We start from the raw sequence: 19,186 nt of genomic DNA on the forward strand, positions 1-19,186 counted from the left end.
GCTGAAATATTGCTAAAAGCGGCGTAAGACCATATCATTCACTCACCCACGGCATTGGACAAAATGTTAAAAATTTCAATGTTGATATTAAAATGAATCGAATTCACCCAGTGTAAACCTAATTATAAGTAAACGACAAAGCGTACCTTTAAGAAAATATTAACACGCTCCCAACTTGAGTCGTCTATTAAGTCTATAGAATTCAGTGTCTCAAAATGTAAACGGGAAATTGTGGGAATATAGAGTTAAAAATTCATGTATAAAGTTCAAAAACAGGAAACAACTATTTCATGTACGTTCTCACCTGGACTGCTCCGCAAAACATATTATTTATGTTGTAATATGCCAAAGGTGTCGTGAGGAAGACATGGAAAAAACGGAGTGCTTATGGGACAGATGCGCGTCCATAAACAACAGATGAAGGACCCATAAATAAGGCGCATTCCCTTAAGCGCATTCATCGACAAATGCGTAGCAGGAAAGGAAATATAATTTAAAATAAAAGGAAAACAATTCGTGTCGTGTATTTTGTGAATTTCTTTATAAATGTGCTATTGCACACTAGTGAATTTCACCCACTTTATAGCGTGCAGCAAATAAAAAAAATAGTTGATGCCAATGAAATGGAAAAAAAGCTGTGCATATTAGTTTTCTCCAATTGTTGGTCATTTTGTTTTGTTAATGATGTTGGCTGCAGATAGGTCTTCGTTTCAGGAGATCGGCAGCTGTGGAATATTGAGTATGATATACACAAGCCAAGCCAAGTCGTCTAAGGCGGCGCGATTCGCTGTGCACAGTTGCTTCCCTTGGGCTCGCCAGAAACCTATGATTGTGGGTTCGAATCCCGGTTCACCCCGATTATATTTCTAGGTTTGTCAGCATCCTACCCGTGCTCGTGGGTTTCACCGAAGTGGTAAACGTCTGAGACCTGTCACATTAAGCTGACACGCCGTGATACAACTGGAATACTGTTAAAAGCGGCGGAAAACCCAATTCACTCACTAACTTATTTGGTTGACAATTTTCTTCTCCCCGGAATATGTAGTGATGAAAACGATGGGACACATATGTAAATCACGAAGCTTCATTTGGTTGTCTTAGTGCTGATAATCATGTGGGCCTACGTTATCACCCCCACGAGGTCCACAGCAGGTGAGCCCTTATTTGCAAGTGTTATATATAAACCAACAGATAGTATTCCGATTTTTCTTTATTGAAAGGAAATATCTTTAATAATAGTCAAATGTGATGCGATCTATACGATAGGCACATAAAGTCTATAAAGTTGAGTCGGGCAGCACCAACTGGTCTTTAAGAATCTCTCAGCCTTTGAAACCAGCCATGACGTTGAGCAAATAGATGTGTTCATGAATACTTCTTATGGTCCGAAATCATTAAGTATTTATGTTACTGTTGCCATCCATTTAAACGATTTTGCATTTACATCATAAATTTTTATCAAAATTCGTTAATTTGGGCCAGAAGGTACGGAAGCCTTTTAGAGCCATGTCCCAGATACAAAGTGGAATTTTCCAGATACTAAGAGGAATTTTCCAGATACTAAGTGGAATTTTCCAGATACTAAGTGGGAATTTCAAGATACTAAGTGGAAATTTCCAGTTAATAGGGATATAAAAAATTTTTAACATGGCCCTAAAAGGCTTCCGTAAGAAGGAGATCATCCGTTTTAATATTTTAATTTAGAGTGGTTCCCTGCCAAGTTCCCCATAAACCATAAAATTGGGTGTTGAATTCCTCGAACCATTTACTTTTTTTAAAAAGTTCAAATGCATTTTCTAAATTTTCAAAACCTAATATTTCGGAACAGTAGAGAAGGATTCAATTTGGCATTACCATCTGACCAATGTCTTCAATAGACAATCTAATGGCAGCTGTTCACTCTCATTTTTCCAGGTGAGAATTACGAAGCCTGTGTATATATTTCTCTACGTCAACATCTGAAGCATGTACGATATATCGGAAGACGTTTCCAGGATTTGCATCATCATAAAAGTCATCATAGTGCTTCTTGTCAAACAGCTGCCACAGCCCATCCTGCTCCATCCACAGCATCAGAGGAGCGAGTCTGTCGATGTACTCCTTAACCTCTGTGAAACGGGAGTCGGGGACGCCGAAACATATCAGACCACCTGAAATATAGTATTAACACCATCCAATCTGTGGGTAGAATAGGTCTTCAGCAACCCATGCTTGCCGTAAAAGGTGACTATGCTTGTCGTAAAAAGCGACTAACGGGATCGGGTGGTCAGGCTCGATGACTTGGTTGATGCATGTCATCGATCCCAATTGCTTGGATCGATGCTCATGATGTCAATTACCGGATTGTCTGGTCCAGACTCGATTATTTCACAGACCGCCGTCATATAGCTTGAACATTGCCGAGTGCGGCGTTAAACAACAAACAAACACACAAACAAGAGGATCCGTTCAGTTGTTGATTTATCAATATCTTAATAATAGCTGCCTTACTTAGCTCCTTCTCCTCTCCTCAGTGCTAAGTACGTTACTAGAACTGTAGGGTTCGATCCCCGGCCGCGTCATACCAAAAGACGTTAAAAGATGGTACTTGTTGTTACCATGTCTGACGCTCGGCATAAAGGGGCTAAAACAAGGACTGGTCGGCTCGGAGTTAGTATACTGTGTCTGAGTGGGGTATTAATGTTAAACTGTGGCATGGTATCTCAGAGTTCAAGCACTATAAATCGGCATTAGTCCGGACTAGTACAAGCAGCCACACAAACACACACACGTACATGCACGTCGCTATATAAGTGCAATAATCTTTGACCCGACGTTAAACCCCATTTCACCTCACCTCACCTACTAGAGCTGTACACACGACTCATTCAGTCGCTCCTTCAGTGCGAAGATTCAATAGCAAGTGTCGTTACCTGGCTTCACGAGACGCACCATCTCTAGGAGGGAAACACAAGGCAGGAAACCCGTATTGAAAGCAGCCGCGACCCCCAAACAGCTGTAGCTATCTGAGCAACGGAAAACGAATACTGAATATAGAATAAATGTACTTGGCTGTACGGTAGGACTCCTGGCCCTGAAATACAATAAACCTCTATTAATTAGTCTGTAGTCTGTTAGGGGCGGTCGGGTAGCCTGGTGGTTAAAGCGTTCGCTCGTCACGCTGAAAACCCGGGTTCGATTCCCGACATGGGTACAATGTGTTAAGCCCATTTCTGGTGTCCCCCGCCGTGATATTGCTGGAATATTGCTAAAAGCGGCGTAAAATGAAACTCACTCACTCACTCACTGTAGTCTGTTATAAATGTAAGAGTTAGCGTCCACTATATTTAGCTAAATCTAACGCCTGGTCTATTCAATTTATTGACAGTTGTTATTTTCCATATATTAAGCTTATACTTAACGATTTCCATAATCATGGGAAATAAAAGTCACTTCATCAAAGTGTGTGTTGAAAGAATACCTTTCTGATTGTCATGTCATACAATATGACTTAAGAATATACATTCCTTTTCTTCTGAGACAACATGCAGCCACATTTACATATGTTAGCAATATAAACTTGAAGAAATAAAGGTTTTGATGTTACTGAATGAATATGTAGTTTTTGTTTTGATTTTGAAGATGGGTTTCATTTTGTACCGAAGTGTCCATTATACATGTATTTGGAATTTACAAAGTAATACAAAAGACCATTTTAATGGAAATATCTTACGTCGTATTCCAACTTGTCCAATTACTAATGTTACAAAATGTAAAATAGTTATGTCATTCAGTAACCTGTCTGAACCATGCAAATACGTTTAGATGTAAGTAAAGTAAGTATGTATATTCTCAATTCGAAATTGACCGCCTCCGTGGTCAAGTGGTAGAGCGTCCGCCCGGAGAGCGTCATACCAACAGACGTTAAAAGATGGTACTTGTTGTTACCCTGTCTGGCGCTCGGCATTAAGGACTGGTCAGCTCGGAGTCAGTATACTGTGTCTGAGTGGGGTATTCATGTTAAACTGCGGCATGGTATCTCAGTGAGCTAGCACTATAAATCGGCATCAGTCCGGACTAGTACAAGCAGCCCTAAAAAAACAAACACGTCGCTATATAAGTGCAATAATCTTGGACGCGACGTTAAACCCCATTTCACCTCACCTCACCTCAATTCGAAATCAGAAACTTGTAACCTGTGCTCATTTTTCACCAAATACCCGACACAACGTGTCTGTATGAAGAACCAAAACTGTGTGTTTCAATAGTTTATTTTTATAGCGATAAGTTGTAAAGCTTAACCTAAATATGGAATTGAAATTGAATTGATCTGCGGTCACGTGGATAGAACGTCTAGCCGGAGAACGGAATGTCGACAAAAGGACGTTTAACCAAAACCTGGTCGGCTCGTCGAGTCAATGTCCTGTGTCGGTCTGGGGTATTCACGTTACTCTGGGGCACTGTATCTCAGTGGGCTAGCTTATCAATACCGACCAGACTAGTCAGGGCAAGAATACGCAGCCACATGCACACACGACACAGGCACGTGGCTATGTAGGCCTAAGTGAAATAATTTTGAAAGCGACATAAAACTCCATATTGCTTCACCTCAAATATAAATGGTTAACACCGTGAGTAGTAACGTCTGCATGTACTTGAAGATACCTAAATTGCGAGTGTACTTTTTTAAACTTTCCATTTCACCAAAGTGTTAAAAACAATAGACTTGTATCACTTCGCCTTTCCCCTCACATCTCGCCCTCATGATGTACTGAAACACTGTTATGCGCAAACAGTGGGATTTTCAACAGTACAAAAAGGTGTGGACAAAATAGGGGAAAACCGCAAACTATTTTACTTTTAAGTAAAACCTGAAATTAAAACCTCGCAAATGGAGGAATACTTTAAACCATATTCGACACTGGGTTTACAAGATGTAGTTTGAACCATTACAAATGATTGTCAAAGCCTCAAACATGGCGGCCTGGTTTCCGTTCTTCACTGGTTTGCAACCATTAATAAAAGCAACGAAACTCTGTCCATGTTTATGACAAACTGTGTTAAAAGCAGAGTCGAATGCACGATTCCGACCATGTCATGAGCAATTGTTTATGAATCACGATCAAATGGTGATGATACCAGGTGTTCGCAAAAAGGTGAGTGTATCCATCCCCACCTGTGGCACCCAACACCAACACATGCAAAGGCAAGCCAATTGTTCACCTAAAACAAAACACGGTATGGTACGACTCAAAATTTGGAGTTGCATCCGACATCATTCTTGTCACTGATGCGTCAAATTTGGAAATGTCCTCCACATGACCACCATAAAACGTTCAGAAGGTTTTACTGAGGCCTTGAATGTTGTAACCATGTCGTGAGCAATTGTTTATGAATCACGATCAAATAGTGATGATACCAGGTGTTCGTGAAAAGTGAGTGCATTCTACCTTACAGGTGTTACCCTCTACAAACACATGCAAAGGCAAGCCAATTGTTCACCTAAAAAAACAAAGGGACATATGGTTCAAGTCACACATATGTATTAGGCATAACTTTTGTCACTGATTGGTCAAATTTGAAAATTAGAGTTTTTAGCCAATTTGAATCTTCATGCATAGATAGATCTAAATATGAAAAAGACAAGCGGTTCCACTCGTCTCCTTTATGTCTAGTCCAAGAGGGTAGATCAGGGGAAGGGAATTGGCTATTTGATGGTTATTGAATAATGTCACGTCATCGGCATACCTGAGGCTTAAGTAACACTTCTTGGCCAAATTACCTTGTTTTGACTTTGCCAATCCTATCCATGCGCATAACAATACTGGGGGTGGGAAAAGCAATATCATCCTCGCTCGTGTTTGCATTTCGAACAAACAATTCAGAGAACTCTACCAACCAACTAACCAACAAAACCCGATGCTATCTCACAAAAAAGAAGAAGTGATGATATCAACCAAAACTCTGAAATCCAAAATGACCTGTGTCCAGATTGTCTATGACGTGTCCATCCATGAACTCCAGGTAGTAATTTGTATACACGTGTTTCTTCATTGCTTCCGTTTTCATTCCCGTCGAAGGATCAAGACCATCAATTTGCCTGAAGTCTTTTTTCCACAGCTGCAAAAGAAATCTCAAACGTTTAGAGTTGATAACATTATATCTTCCTAATAGCCAGTGACACAACTGATCGATCGATCGTAGGGTGTTCTTGAGAGGTGGGGGATGAAAAATAACTTGGCCCCGGGTCATTTTTAATCCCTAAATTACCTTTCCACTTGAAAACCGAATTAGAATCAACAACTGTGACAATAAAACCATTTCTGACCTGTGTAGCTAGCAGCCCCGTGCCCGCGCCAACATCAAGGATTCTCACATCGGCTCTCCTCTCCGGAAAGAAGTCAGCTACCCCCTCCGCCACGTATATATTGTCCCTGTAATTTCTAGCTTGCCACGTCTGTATTAAAATGTATCTTGTTACAAATGCTACTTCAATTTGTTATCATTTATTTTTTATTATTCAAGAATGTTGTCACTTAAAATTTATAACAACATTTGGCTAATGAACATTTTTGATATTCAATTACTCAATAACAAGAACTGATCCTTCTTGATAACTCTCCACGGTGATTCCGAATTAGAGTAGATCCCCAGCATCCTATGCTGGTAGTAAGAAGTGACTAAATGGTTCCGGTAGTCAGGCTTGGTGGCTTGCGTGTCATCGTACCCCAGCGGCGTGGATTGTTGTTCACAACATTAGTCTCTGGCAGCCGTCCTAGAGATGCAATAGGGGGCACGGGTGGCCCAGTCGTCTAAGGCGCCGCGATTCGCTGTGCAGAGTTGCGTCCCTTGGGCACGCCAGAAACCTATGATTGTGGGTTCGAATCCCGGTTCGCCCCGATTATGTTTCTAGGTTTGTCAGCACCATACCCGTGCTCGTGGGTTTCACCGAAGTGGTAACCGTCTAAGACCTGCGTCACTTCGGGCTTTCCTCCCACATTAAGCTGACACGCCGCGATATAACTGGAATACTGTTAAAAGCGGCGTTAAACCCAACTCACTCACTCACTCACTATAGATGCAATACTTCTGAGCGTGGTGTAAAATAACAATCACACACACCCACACACGCTGTTTGAGACGTGGAATAAGTCAGCAGTGCCTTTGGCACGTGTTATGAAATTCTTGTCCAGGGGCAAGAATACCCTATTCTTAATCACGAGCATATTGTTTCAATTACATATATAATATTTACCCGAGTTGAAGGGTTTCCAAACACTTTATCATTTAATATGCAATATATTTCGATTGAAAATGTATGCTTTTTAAACGTTTCGCACAAGTAAACACCAAAGGTTGGTTTTGCTGCCTTGGTCGCTGTGTCGAAAAACAGCAACAGTTGCCGACGCAGTTTACTCGATCTTTTAGTGTTCTCAGACTCAGATGTCACAAAACACAACCAAAGATTTGAACGTATCGAAAGGCAAATAACGTGAGAACGAAAGATCTCGCAGTTGTGTGTGGTATAGAATATGCAGGTTCAAATCCCGTTGTCGGTCATGTTTTGCTTCATCAAATAAAGTAAAAGGAAAAAACCAGAATATTCCTTAACAATTCAGTTAGTTTAAATACAGACAAAGACACAAGGGTTATGCTATAATCCACCATTACCTCCAAGGAACACGAATTGTTCTTCCGATGTTGGGTATTCCTTACATTTAATGTTAGTAACGCTGGTGTGTTGTTTCGGAGATGCGGTCACTCTCTCCCTTACCAGGGGGCACGGGTGGCCCAGTCGTCTAAGGCGCCGCAATTCGCTGTGCAGAGTTGCGTCCCTTGGGCATGCCAGAAACCTATGATTGTAGAGGTTCGAATCCCGATTCGCCCCGATTATGTTTCTAGGTTCGTCAGCACCATACCCGTGCTCGTGGGTTTCACCGAAGTGGTAAACGTCTAAGACCTGCATCACTTCGGGCTTTCCTCCCACATTAAGCTGACACGCTGCGATATAACTGGAATACTGTTAAAAGCGGCGTTTAACCAAACCCAACTCTCCCTTACCTCGTCGTAAGAGTTGGCAACCTTGTTGAAGACGTCAGCGACCTCAACTGAAGTCATGGTCTCACGCTTGTCAAAGTCACAGAATGCGATGCTGTTTGCTTCAGCCATTCCTCGGATGTTAAAAGGCGTAATGCTACGTTTAAAAATGAAAAACATTTTAATTCCATTCCACCTTCAAGGTGAATAAAAATGTTCAAGAACCACCGACCACCTCTTATCAACGTGACAGAGAAAAACACGTTGTTAATATACTCACCACCAAAAGAAACGCGCACCATAGACACATATAGATAAGTATGTACGTTAAACAGAGATGTGTACCAATTAATGACAAAACGAACAATCAGTCAAGTGTTACTACACGGTGTCTCTACTCTTATCACGATATGCTGCACGTGACTTCCAAACTGTACACGATAATCCTGCAAAAGACAAATGGTGTCATGGATCTATGACGTCACATGTGATGTGTTCATGAGCATCGGTTAACACAACACACCAGTATGTTTGTTTGTGCATCGAACCAATCTAATATCTCTTGAAAATAAGTAAGCATTCATATATTAACCAAGTATGGTATCCATGTATTATCATCTCAAATACGAAATAATCCGCTATTGGTGCAAATATAACAGCACATTTTACCTCGATAATAATCCATCTCCAGTATCTGCCGAAACATATTCCAGAGGCCGTGAAAGGCAAAATAGTTATGGCAAGTATATGAATAGGGCCCACAAGTGCCGCGAAGCGCTCCTTCCCGACAAGCCTATACTCATTAGGCAAATATTGGCGGATGAAATTTGGAAACTCTGCGCCATGAATTTGTAAATGTGAAATGTAGTTTAGTTAATTAACGAGTTATGTGTTTGAAACGTAAAACTAAATGTGTATTATATTTGGTCATACGTGTATTTACTCTGTCACACAATTAAGTAATTTTCCAAAGAAAATTGTTAGTTGTAAGTAGAAATTTATTTTTTAAATATGTTTTATAAAGATTTGTTTGTTGTTTAACGCCACACTCGGCAAAATACGAGCTACGAGCTATATGACGACAACACAGTGATGGACATAATGAACATCGATCTGAGCAATGTCGACTTTAATGGCAAGCATGGGTTGCTGAAGGCTTATTCTAACCCGGATCTTCACGGGTGAATCAATATGTGACAGGTCGAGTTCGTGAAAAATTCGTTTCATGCATGTTATCCATGTTCCTATTAAATTTAAACCGAAACCATTAAAATCTAAACTTTAAATCATTTAAACCTAATATAATAAACTTAGATCACTTCAACTTTCCAATAGTCAAATTTCCCTTTATGTCGAGCAATGTCCCTGCAGTTCCAGCCCTTGGTGTCACATTTCAGAACTGTTGATGAACAATCGATCATGCTACTTTCTACCAAGATTTCAAAGAGCGTCATGCGACTCGTGCTCAGAAGTTGTTTGATCAAGGTTACAACATTCAAGGCCTCAGGAAAACCTTCTGATCGTTTTATGGTAGTCATGTGGAGGACATTTCCAAATTTGACGCATCATTGACAAGAATGATTTTGGATGCAAACCCAAATTTTGATTCGTACCATATGTGCTGGTGCGTTTTTTTAGGTGAACAATTGGCTTGCCTTTGCATTTGTTTGTGATGGGTATCCACAGGTGGGGATGGATACACTCACCTTTTTGCGAACATCTATTTGATAGTGATTCAAAAATACATGCTAACGATATAATCGGAATCGTACAATAACCTTTTTTTTTGAATATGGAAACCGTTTTGTCGCTTATACTTCTGTGATAGAAAGATTGTCAAATCCCAATATTTCGCTACCATGAAGAAGAATTGAAACAACCACAGTCTCAAAAAGGCGCAGTTGACATCCAGTTAACAAATGTAGTTTCCTTCCTTGGCATAGATTATAGTTATTATTCTGTTATGCTTTGGTAGCTTGTTCTGATACGTTTTGCTTCGAACTTGTAAATTCGCGACGTTTATGCGGGTTGTGTATTTCAAGCCCACAGAGGTAAAATGTATCATTCCGCAATTTAATACAGTTACCCCAACTCAGACACAGTATACGGACTCCGAGTCGACCAGGCCTTATTTTATCCCCCTCAAGGGCTTATAAATTGAAAAACATGACTGCGATTTTGTTGTGAATATAACATTTTTTATACGATTGGTCAATTTCCGAGTGAGAAGAACTCCCAATGTTCGAAGAAAGTATTAAATTTTTTAATGTCCCAAGTTAAAGACCTGCAAAGCCGCTCCGTAATCGGGTTCCAAAAGAAACCTATTTAGGGTCGTGGCCTAAAGGTGACAACTGTTTTCATTGTCTGATATGTTTGACGCGTTCAGGCATCTTCATTTTAAGCGTTCGCTCGTCACGCCGAAGACCCGGGTTCGATTCCCGACATGGGTACAATGTGTGAAGCCCATTTCTGGTGTCCCCCGCCGTGATATTGCTGGAATATTGCTAAAAGCGGCGTAAAACAATACTCACTCACCCATAAGTAGTGGACACGGTAAATAGAATGCTGAGTAGACAGGAAATAGGCGTAATGTATAACACATTCCGAGGCGGAGGTAGGCAGAATGGGCGACGGCCCGATCGTCATGGTCGTTGAAATTGCGAATCACGACAAACAACGGGGGATGAATTCTCCTGTCGTTTTTTATCGTCTGTTTTACGCACGATTTTCAAAATTTAATTTTGGTCAAGCTTTTGTGATTAAATATTCCCTAAATTATCAAAATCTGCAAAGTTGCTATATTGACTTTCTTTCCCTTTAATAACTGTGCAGAGTTGCGTCCCTTTGGCCAAAGCTTGCGAGAGAAAACACACGTGCAGCATGGACCAACTGGAGTCATGACATGTAAAACTGAACAGGTTTTCATCACCTGTCTCGATGACTAAGTGGGAAAACAGTGGGTTACAAAACTAAGCACGATATGCGAGTTTGAAGGTTCTATTCACGTCATGGCATTTTCGGGGCAGGGGTGGCACAGTCGTCTAAGGCGCCGCGATTAGCTGTGCAGAGTTGCGCCCCTAGGTACGCCAGAAAACTATGATTGTGGGTTCGAATCCCGGTTCACCCTGATTATGTTTCTAGGTTTGTCAGCACCATACCCGTGCTCGTGGGTTTCACCAAAGTGGTAAACGTCTGACACCTGCATCACTTCGGGCTTTCCTCTCACATTAAGCTGACACGCCGTGATATAACTTGAACACAACAGCAACCATATTTTAGTGTCTGTTGGTAAGACGCGGCTTGGTATTGAACCACCCGTCAGACGTTGTTTTTTTTACGGAGGCAGTATCCATCGGGGGGATTGAGTGTGGAGTTTGGGGGGGGGGGGGGGAGTAAATAAAGGTAATATGTTTTTAATGTTCATCAAAACACAATAGCATCTCTTCAGAGACGTTATCGACACTTATGAATTGCCACGGGTCGGTCGTCCATGTGTGACGTCCCACCTAATATGCAGCATCCGAGGTTCAGAAGAGAAAGCTGGCATTGTATGATACTGCTGTCATAGACATAGACATAGACATAGTTCATTCCATAACTAACCACTCACAGTGGTACATCGACATAAATGCAAGGAAGTCATTTGATAACAGAGGATACTCGCATGATTATGAGTATGAGAATATACACTCAGTCAAATCTGATGAGGTTTCTTAGCACTGAGACTTTAGGAGAAGTAAATAGTTGTTAAAGTTTATGATAATTAGACTTGACATAATAGTACTTTTTAAGATAGCGCTGACGATCAGTTTTTATGTGTGGTCACTCAAACAAGTAGTGAAACTCTATCAATCAATCTTTATTTCGTACTCAAGAGGCCACAGACCTTTAGTACATAATACAATTCAACATAATTAATCATTACAATAGAACATCAAATTGAAATAAATTATCTCCCACATATATACATCATGACAACCATAAATGTGCTCATTTTATTCTGGCATAGATAGTATTTAATTAACAGTTAACAATTTCATTTCTATGGGCAAAAGCATGGTAAATAAACATCGATAAATTCTTTACAACCTCTGTTCTCTCACGTTTTAATAAACTTATACATTTACATATGTTTGGTTCACTGTATTAGTATTTTTGTAAATATGTTATTCTTAGTTCTAAATATAATGGACATCTGATAAGGAAGTGATACTCGTCTTCTATTTCATTGAAGTTACACATGTTACATTTTCTTTGTTCTCGTGGGGTATTTATATATCTGCCTGTTTCAATATGTAGATCATGCGACATGCAACGAAACCGTGCCAATGCTTTTCTATAGTTTGGTATGGTAATATCAACGAGATAGCATTCTCTATAAATGTAAGATTTAAATATATAATAAAAGTGTTTATTTGATAATGCTAATGAAACAATCCATGATTGTAAATAAATATCTTTTAGTCTTTGTTTCAGTGACTGGATAAACTCAGCAGTATTATTGACCCGTTGATCATACCAAACATTACCAAAGCCAGATTCAAATAAGAGTTCTCTAACACCAGTTGCCCAGTTTCTTTTACCATTTGAATCAAACAACAATTACTTTTTGGCATATTTAAAATTCTTAACCAATATTTGATATCTTTAATATATGCAAAAATATACAGTGGATAGCGACCACAATCACCATAAACCATAACCCCGGGTTATTAACTTTTACACCTAAATATTTCTTACATGCATACAAGTGAATCTTTTCTATAGCATCTACTTTTGAGAGTCCCCAAATCTCTGCACCATACAATAAAATTGGACTTATTTTTACATCAAAAATTTTGAAAAGTGTATTATGATCAAAGTTTAGACCACATGCATTTCGTTGTATACCAATGAATACCTTTTGAGCTTGTAAGGATGCTTGGCTTACATGATATGTCCATGAAAGACGGTTAGTAAAATACACTCCTAAATACTTATAAAAACTTGTTATCTCCAATTGGTTACCTTTATAGTACCATTTTTCATATTTTGATAAATTACAGCCGTTTTTAAATACAACATTTTTTGTTTTATTTCTATTTACATTCAATTTCCATTCATCACAATACTTTTCTAACTCATTAATTTGTGACTGTAGACCTTTAATAGTACTTGAAAATAGTGCAATATCGTCTGCAAACAAAAGTAAAATCAATTGTATTTCTTCTGGGTGTAGCTGAATTCCATAGGAACAATTATTATATATCTGCATTGCAAATTCTTTGATGAAAAACGAAAACAGAAACGGGCTTAAGATACAACCCTGTCGTACTCCTAAATGACTTGAAAATGTAGGAGAAAGAACTTGGTTATTTCCAACACAGACTTTTATATTTTCATAAATGCCACATAACAATTTATTCATTTTAGAACTTAATCCATGAGTCTTAAAAAGATTCCAAAGTTTTTTCTTTGCACAGAGTCAAATGCTTTAGAAAAATCTACAAAAACTACATAAAACTTTCCACCCTTATTATTAAGGTATCTTTGTAATAAACAATGTAATATAAATATGTTGTCCACGGTATTATATCCTTCTCTGAATCCAGCTTGTGACTCATCAATTTTGTTCATTGTACTAGCCCAATGCACTAATCTTTTATTAACAATAAAAGTAAATATCTTGCTAAAAATACTCAAAAGAGTTATACCCCTATAATTATCAGCGTTGTTTATATCCCCGCTCTTATGGAGAGGTACAATTATTCCCACCGACCATGATTTCGGAAAGGTTCCGTTTTCTAAATGACATTAAATATTAGTTCAAGATATGATACTAACAGGTCTGCTGAATGTTTGAAAAATTCAGGCATTAGATTATCAATGCCAGATGATTTATTGCACTTAAGTTATCGGATGCTTTCTAAAATTTCTTCTCTCGTAATTGGGGAATCAAGGATATCAGCTACAATTTCATCAGTTTCGTCGTTATTATCATCCTCATTTACATTATCATTACATTCTAAAAATGACGCTTTCTCATTCTGATGTGACATACCATACATATTTTTGCAAATGACAATACCAGTCATCAATACTTATGTTATTCGTGGGTTTTTTGTTTTTTATTCATGCTTTTTAATTCTGACCAAAACAGTTTTTCTCAATTATTTATATTTTTCACTAACCTTTGTTTCCTCTCCATTAAATATTTATTTTGTTTATATTTACAGATGGCAGTATATTTGTTTCTAGCGTCATGATATTCTTTCAGGTTACTTTAATTTTTGCAATTTCGAAATCTATTTAAATTTTTACATTAAACCATGGATTTCTTTTCACCCTTTCTCTAACTCGACTTACTTTTCGTTTCATATCACTAGCGGCTACACATAGAGCATCTGCAATAGCATTAACACTTTTGTTTATATCAGAAAATACAAAATCGACACATTTATCTAGAAGCTTTTGGATATCGTCTGTAAGTAAATTCTCTCTGAATGTGTTTAACATATTATCACCCCAAACAAACTTATAGCTATTATTGAAGTTCGGGTTCTATTACAACTCCTTAGCGTAATGCAAAGGGGCAGGTGGTCAGATTCGGTTCTAGACTGAATTTCAAAATCAACTATATAATCAAATAAGCGAGGCGAAGCAATTACATAATCAATTACACTTGTACCTTTTGCTCCAATGTATGTAAAGTCTCCAATATTTCTGTCTTTTCCACATCTTCCATTTAAAAAATGAATATCTAAGACTGAGCAAAGATCTAGTAGACTTTTACCGAAGGTATTTATACACTTATCTAAAGAGAATCGCTCTTTGTTGAAAGAGTCAAACATAAAATCCCATGACGTATCTCCCTCGGTGTGTTCAATTATGTCGTCTGCTACATAGTCAGGTTTTATACCAGTTCTAGAATTAAAATCACCACCTAGTAACATATATTTACAATGACGTTTAGATAAAATATCACACAGTGTTTCTCGTAACAAATCAATACCATTTTTACATTGTGTACGTCACCGACAGAAGATCCTATCAACCTAGGGTAGATCTATCCATCGTCTCTTCTCAACAGATAGAGAGTGATTGCTGGTTCTAAACTTACTCAATGGTAACAAGTTTATATTATTTTAATAAATATAGGGTTCTAGGCCAAATTCTGGTTTGATACAAGAGTACAAGTTTCATCTAGGCAGCTCTGGAGGTCGTGCAGGGGTCTAACGTTTCATGGGCGCTAGCGTTACACAATGTCGTCAGTTTGTTACCATAATATACGCACATTCATCAGGAACCTGGACGCGGTTGAGGAGCTTTGTGGTGAAAGCGCAATGCCACACGCAATGTTCATCTCCAATCATGGCCGTTAAATGAGTAGCCAATATCTGGTGTTTCCATCTATGATAAGTATGGAATGTTTCCAAAAGCTACGAAAAGCCTTACTCCCTCGCAAAGTTAGCAATACAGACCTTCTCTTTTACCGTTCTACTCCGACCCTCTAGTCCACATTTGTTACTTGTTTTACAGAATATAGAATACACCGAGGGAAATGTGTTTCAATATACATCATTACATGGCTTTGAAAAGTAACAAATAAAAAATGCTACAGCCACTCAGAAAGAAAGAAACATACACATTTGTTTTTGAAGTTAGAAGCTTGTAATTTGTACATGGCCTACCTCATCTTGTTCCAACGCCGCCAGCGAATGATTACAGATTGATGAAACCCATGTTCACCGTGACCTAGGAAGGAGGCGCCCTGAATGCATTCAACCTGCCGACCTTAAATGCATGTGTTGCATATTTAGTGCGAGGCGGCACAGTTACAGTAGAGTTCACCGGCTTGTACAGTACTAGTTGACTTTACTTTACTTTGTGTTTTATTAGATGGAAGTGTGTAGGTTAAACCGTACATCAGCAAGCTCCAGCTGATGCAAAAGAGCTGGATTTTATTCTCGTGAATCAGAGGTAGTGACATTGAGAACATACACCTCTTATATGGAGCTGATGTTTGATAAGTCATTTTCCACATACTATATTAGTATGTGCATTGACCTTCTCTAATATCTTTAGGGTACAATGTGTGAAGCCCATTTCTGGTGTCCCCTGCCGTGATATTGCTGGAGTATTCCTAAAAGTGGAGTAAAACCATACTCACTCACACTAAAATATTTAGCTGGCTTTATAATAAAATGCTTAGGTTCATGCATTAGGTATCTTGTGAATGATGAACAAAGAGTGAGTGAGTGAGTATGGTTTTACGCCGCTTTTAGCAATATCCCAGCAATATCACGGCGGGGTACACCAGAAATGGGCTTCACACATTGTACCCATGTCGGGAATCGACCCCGGTCTTCGGTTATATTCCAATAATGCGAATAACATACATACATGATCAGGAATTCATAAACCAACAAGTGTTGACTTTAATATGATCCATTTACAAATCACATTTGAAATAACGACAAGCTTAGTTTATTTGGATTTATTTACCAACAGGTGGAGACCACAATATAATTCATGTATATATTTCATTCAAAGTCGTGATAAATTACATAAATTATATACATGTATTTGTATCTTGTGTACATTATGTAGTTCTTAATGTTTCTATCTTTATTTCACGTACTGAAGAGGCCACAGGCCTTTAGTACAATTTGAATATACAATTTTATATAATTTATGTACATATCTCACCAAATCACCTCACGTCATTCCACATCGCATCTCAACACAGTCAAATAATTTCACACAAACAGTACAATACCATACCCTGTAATTTCATAATTTCTATTTTACCATATCACAACTTGTTATATCATACAACATATTCTATAACATCATATCATATTTTACCATTATTATAAGATCATACTATATAGTATTATTTCATATACCATTATCATATCATAACATACCATACATACCATCGTACCATATATCACACCTATATTATATCACATTTCAACATGTCATATCACACAACACATTAGCAATGTCATAGCTTGTCCCATCATATCTTATCATATCATACCATATAATGCGATGTCATTCCATGCCAATTTATATCATATCAATCAATCAATATTTATTCAACACTGGAAGACCGCAAGCCATATACTATGTACACTAAAAACAGTATTTACACAATTTCTATAATACACATAACATAACACATCATATCCCCTCATGTATCATATCATTACTTAATGTTATGTCTCGTACCCTCATTCTGACCATCAACCTGACACTGCTGATCATGCTTGATAACTGACCACCAAGGTATCTTTCGTAAATATTATGTATATACCTTGACTATCTTTGTTATTGCGCTTCTTTATAAGCAGAGGTATTGAAATAAGCGCTTTCTTGTTTACGATCCCGATTTTCAGTTAAAACACAAAACGTTTAAACCATATGAGATACATTTATATTTGTTGTTATACAGACCGCCTCCGTCGTCTAGTGGTAGAGCGTCCGCCCGGAGAGCGGAAGGTCCGGGGTTCAATCCCCGGCCGCGTCAAACCAAAAGACGTTAAAAGATGGTACTTGTTGTTACCCTGTCTGGCGCTCGGCATTTAGGGGCTAAATCAAGAACCGGTCGGCTCGGAGTCGGTATACTGTGTCTGAGTGGGGTATTCCTGTTAAACTGCGGCATGGTATCTCAGTGGGCTAGCACTATAAATCGGCATCAGTTCGGACTAGTACAAGCAGCCACAAACACACCCACGTACATGCACATCGCTATATAAGTGCAATAACCTTGTACGCGACGTTAAACCCCTTTTTCAAATCACCTGTTGCATCGGTTTGCACGACAGAAGCTGCATCTTCACCCTGTACGTTTGTATACCACATATTGTCACATATATGTCATTATATATGTACTACTATATAAAGGGATATGACTTGTATTCAGTATTATATGGAAATGCTACAACATCTACTGATACTAACCTTGCTATTGTACAATCTGTCCATTTGTTCATTGCAAACTCTAAAAGATTTAACATTTAAATATATCTTCTTTACGATCACATCAATCAAATAGTTGTTTGTATGTGTGATTTGCTGGTATGCTGTTTGTTTATGTACCGATATATGTATGTGCGTATTTGTGTATTTGTGTAACTTGTATATTAGCATAATAATATATGCAAAAGTTGGTAAATTAATCTAAATATATTACTTTATGTATTGTTTACTCTTATTAATTGTTGAATGTCCTTTGTAGGGAGAGGTGTTTAAATAGGTTTAACCTGTTCACCAATCCCATTCCTTTTCTTGGAAATACATATTGTTGAAACCATTTATGTCGCACTTTATGTAATACAACAGTAGGTTTAAAACACATTTAACATTCTCTTAAGCATATTGACACATAATAATGTAAAACTATTGCACACTGCTCGTCACGTTACATCACATTTTAGTACATACGTCCTTAAGGACAAGAACATTAATGTACCCATAACACGAATAGGCATATCTTCAATATTCGTATTTTCTCATGTAATTGTGGGGTTTAAATCTTATTGCAATATATGGGCGCGTATTAACTTAAAAGAATCCAGTCGTTTAATAAATGTATAAATCAACTGCTCTTTACTGAAGCAAATAAAATAATCTGAACTCGGAGTGATATATTTCGGAGCCTAACATTTTCTGCGTTTAACGATCAATTACGTGAGCTTTTCCTTAACCATGTGAGCATGTACTAACCATTATCTGATATATATGGGGTTTGAGCATGTGATAAGGTCCCGTTTTCTGTATAGGATAAAACACGTCCTAGGGTTGTTATGATATTTAAAACCCGCATCCCGAGGGGTTTGCCCCGAGGTATTTTCCGAGGGAAAGGGTTTTAAATATCATAACAACCCGAAGAGAAGTGATTTATCTTACTTATAAACCGAAAAAAAGAAACTTAAAACAACATTTATCAACATATTTTGTTTCAAACATACTTTCCATAAACCTTAGGAAACGGGCGTAAAATATCTGTTGCTGGCGTACGGATCTTGAAAAGGACATTCTAAAAACCAGTGTGGCTTATTAACACCTCAGTAGCCTTGTGGTACACTCCCTGGGCTACAGGTATGAAGGTTGCGAGTTCGATCCTCGGGAATATAAAGAAAACATTTCTCATTTGATTTTAATTGCATTACATGTTACAATC

At 38.3% G+C, this 19,186-nt stretch overlaps 1 protein-coding gene across 1 annotated transcript; it reads right to left on the reverse strand.

The window, feature by feature from the left end:
• Positions 1 to 1,902: 1,902 nt before the first annotated feature.
• On the reverse strand, positions 1,903 to 8,148 carry LOC124122493. The gene is made up of 5 exons (XM_046485531.2): positions 8,041 to 8,148; positions 6,308 to 6,436; positions 5,961 to 6,099; positions 2,913 to 3,005; positions 1,903 to 2,150 (listed from the first exon to the last, which is right to left on the reverse strand). Exons 1-5 carry the CDS (start codon positions 8,146 to 8,148, stop codon positions 1,903 to 1,905), a joined length of 717 nt encoding a protein of 238 aa, XP_046341487.2.
• Positions 8,149 to 19,186: the final 11,038 nt, after the last annotated feature.

This window comes from Haliotis rufescens, unplaced genomic scaffold, assembly GCF_023055435.1.
Source record: "Haliotis rufescens isolate VD_foot unplaced genomic scaffold, xgHalRufe1.0.p SCAF_13, whole genome shotgun sequence".
NCBI lineage: Eukaryota > Metazoa > Mollusca > Gastropoda > Lepetellida > Haliotidae > Haliotis > Haliotis rufescens.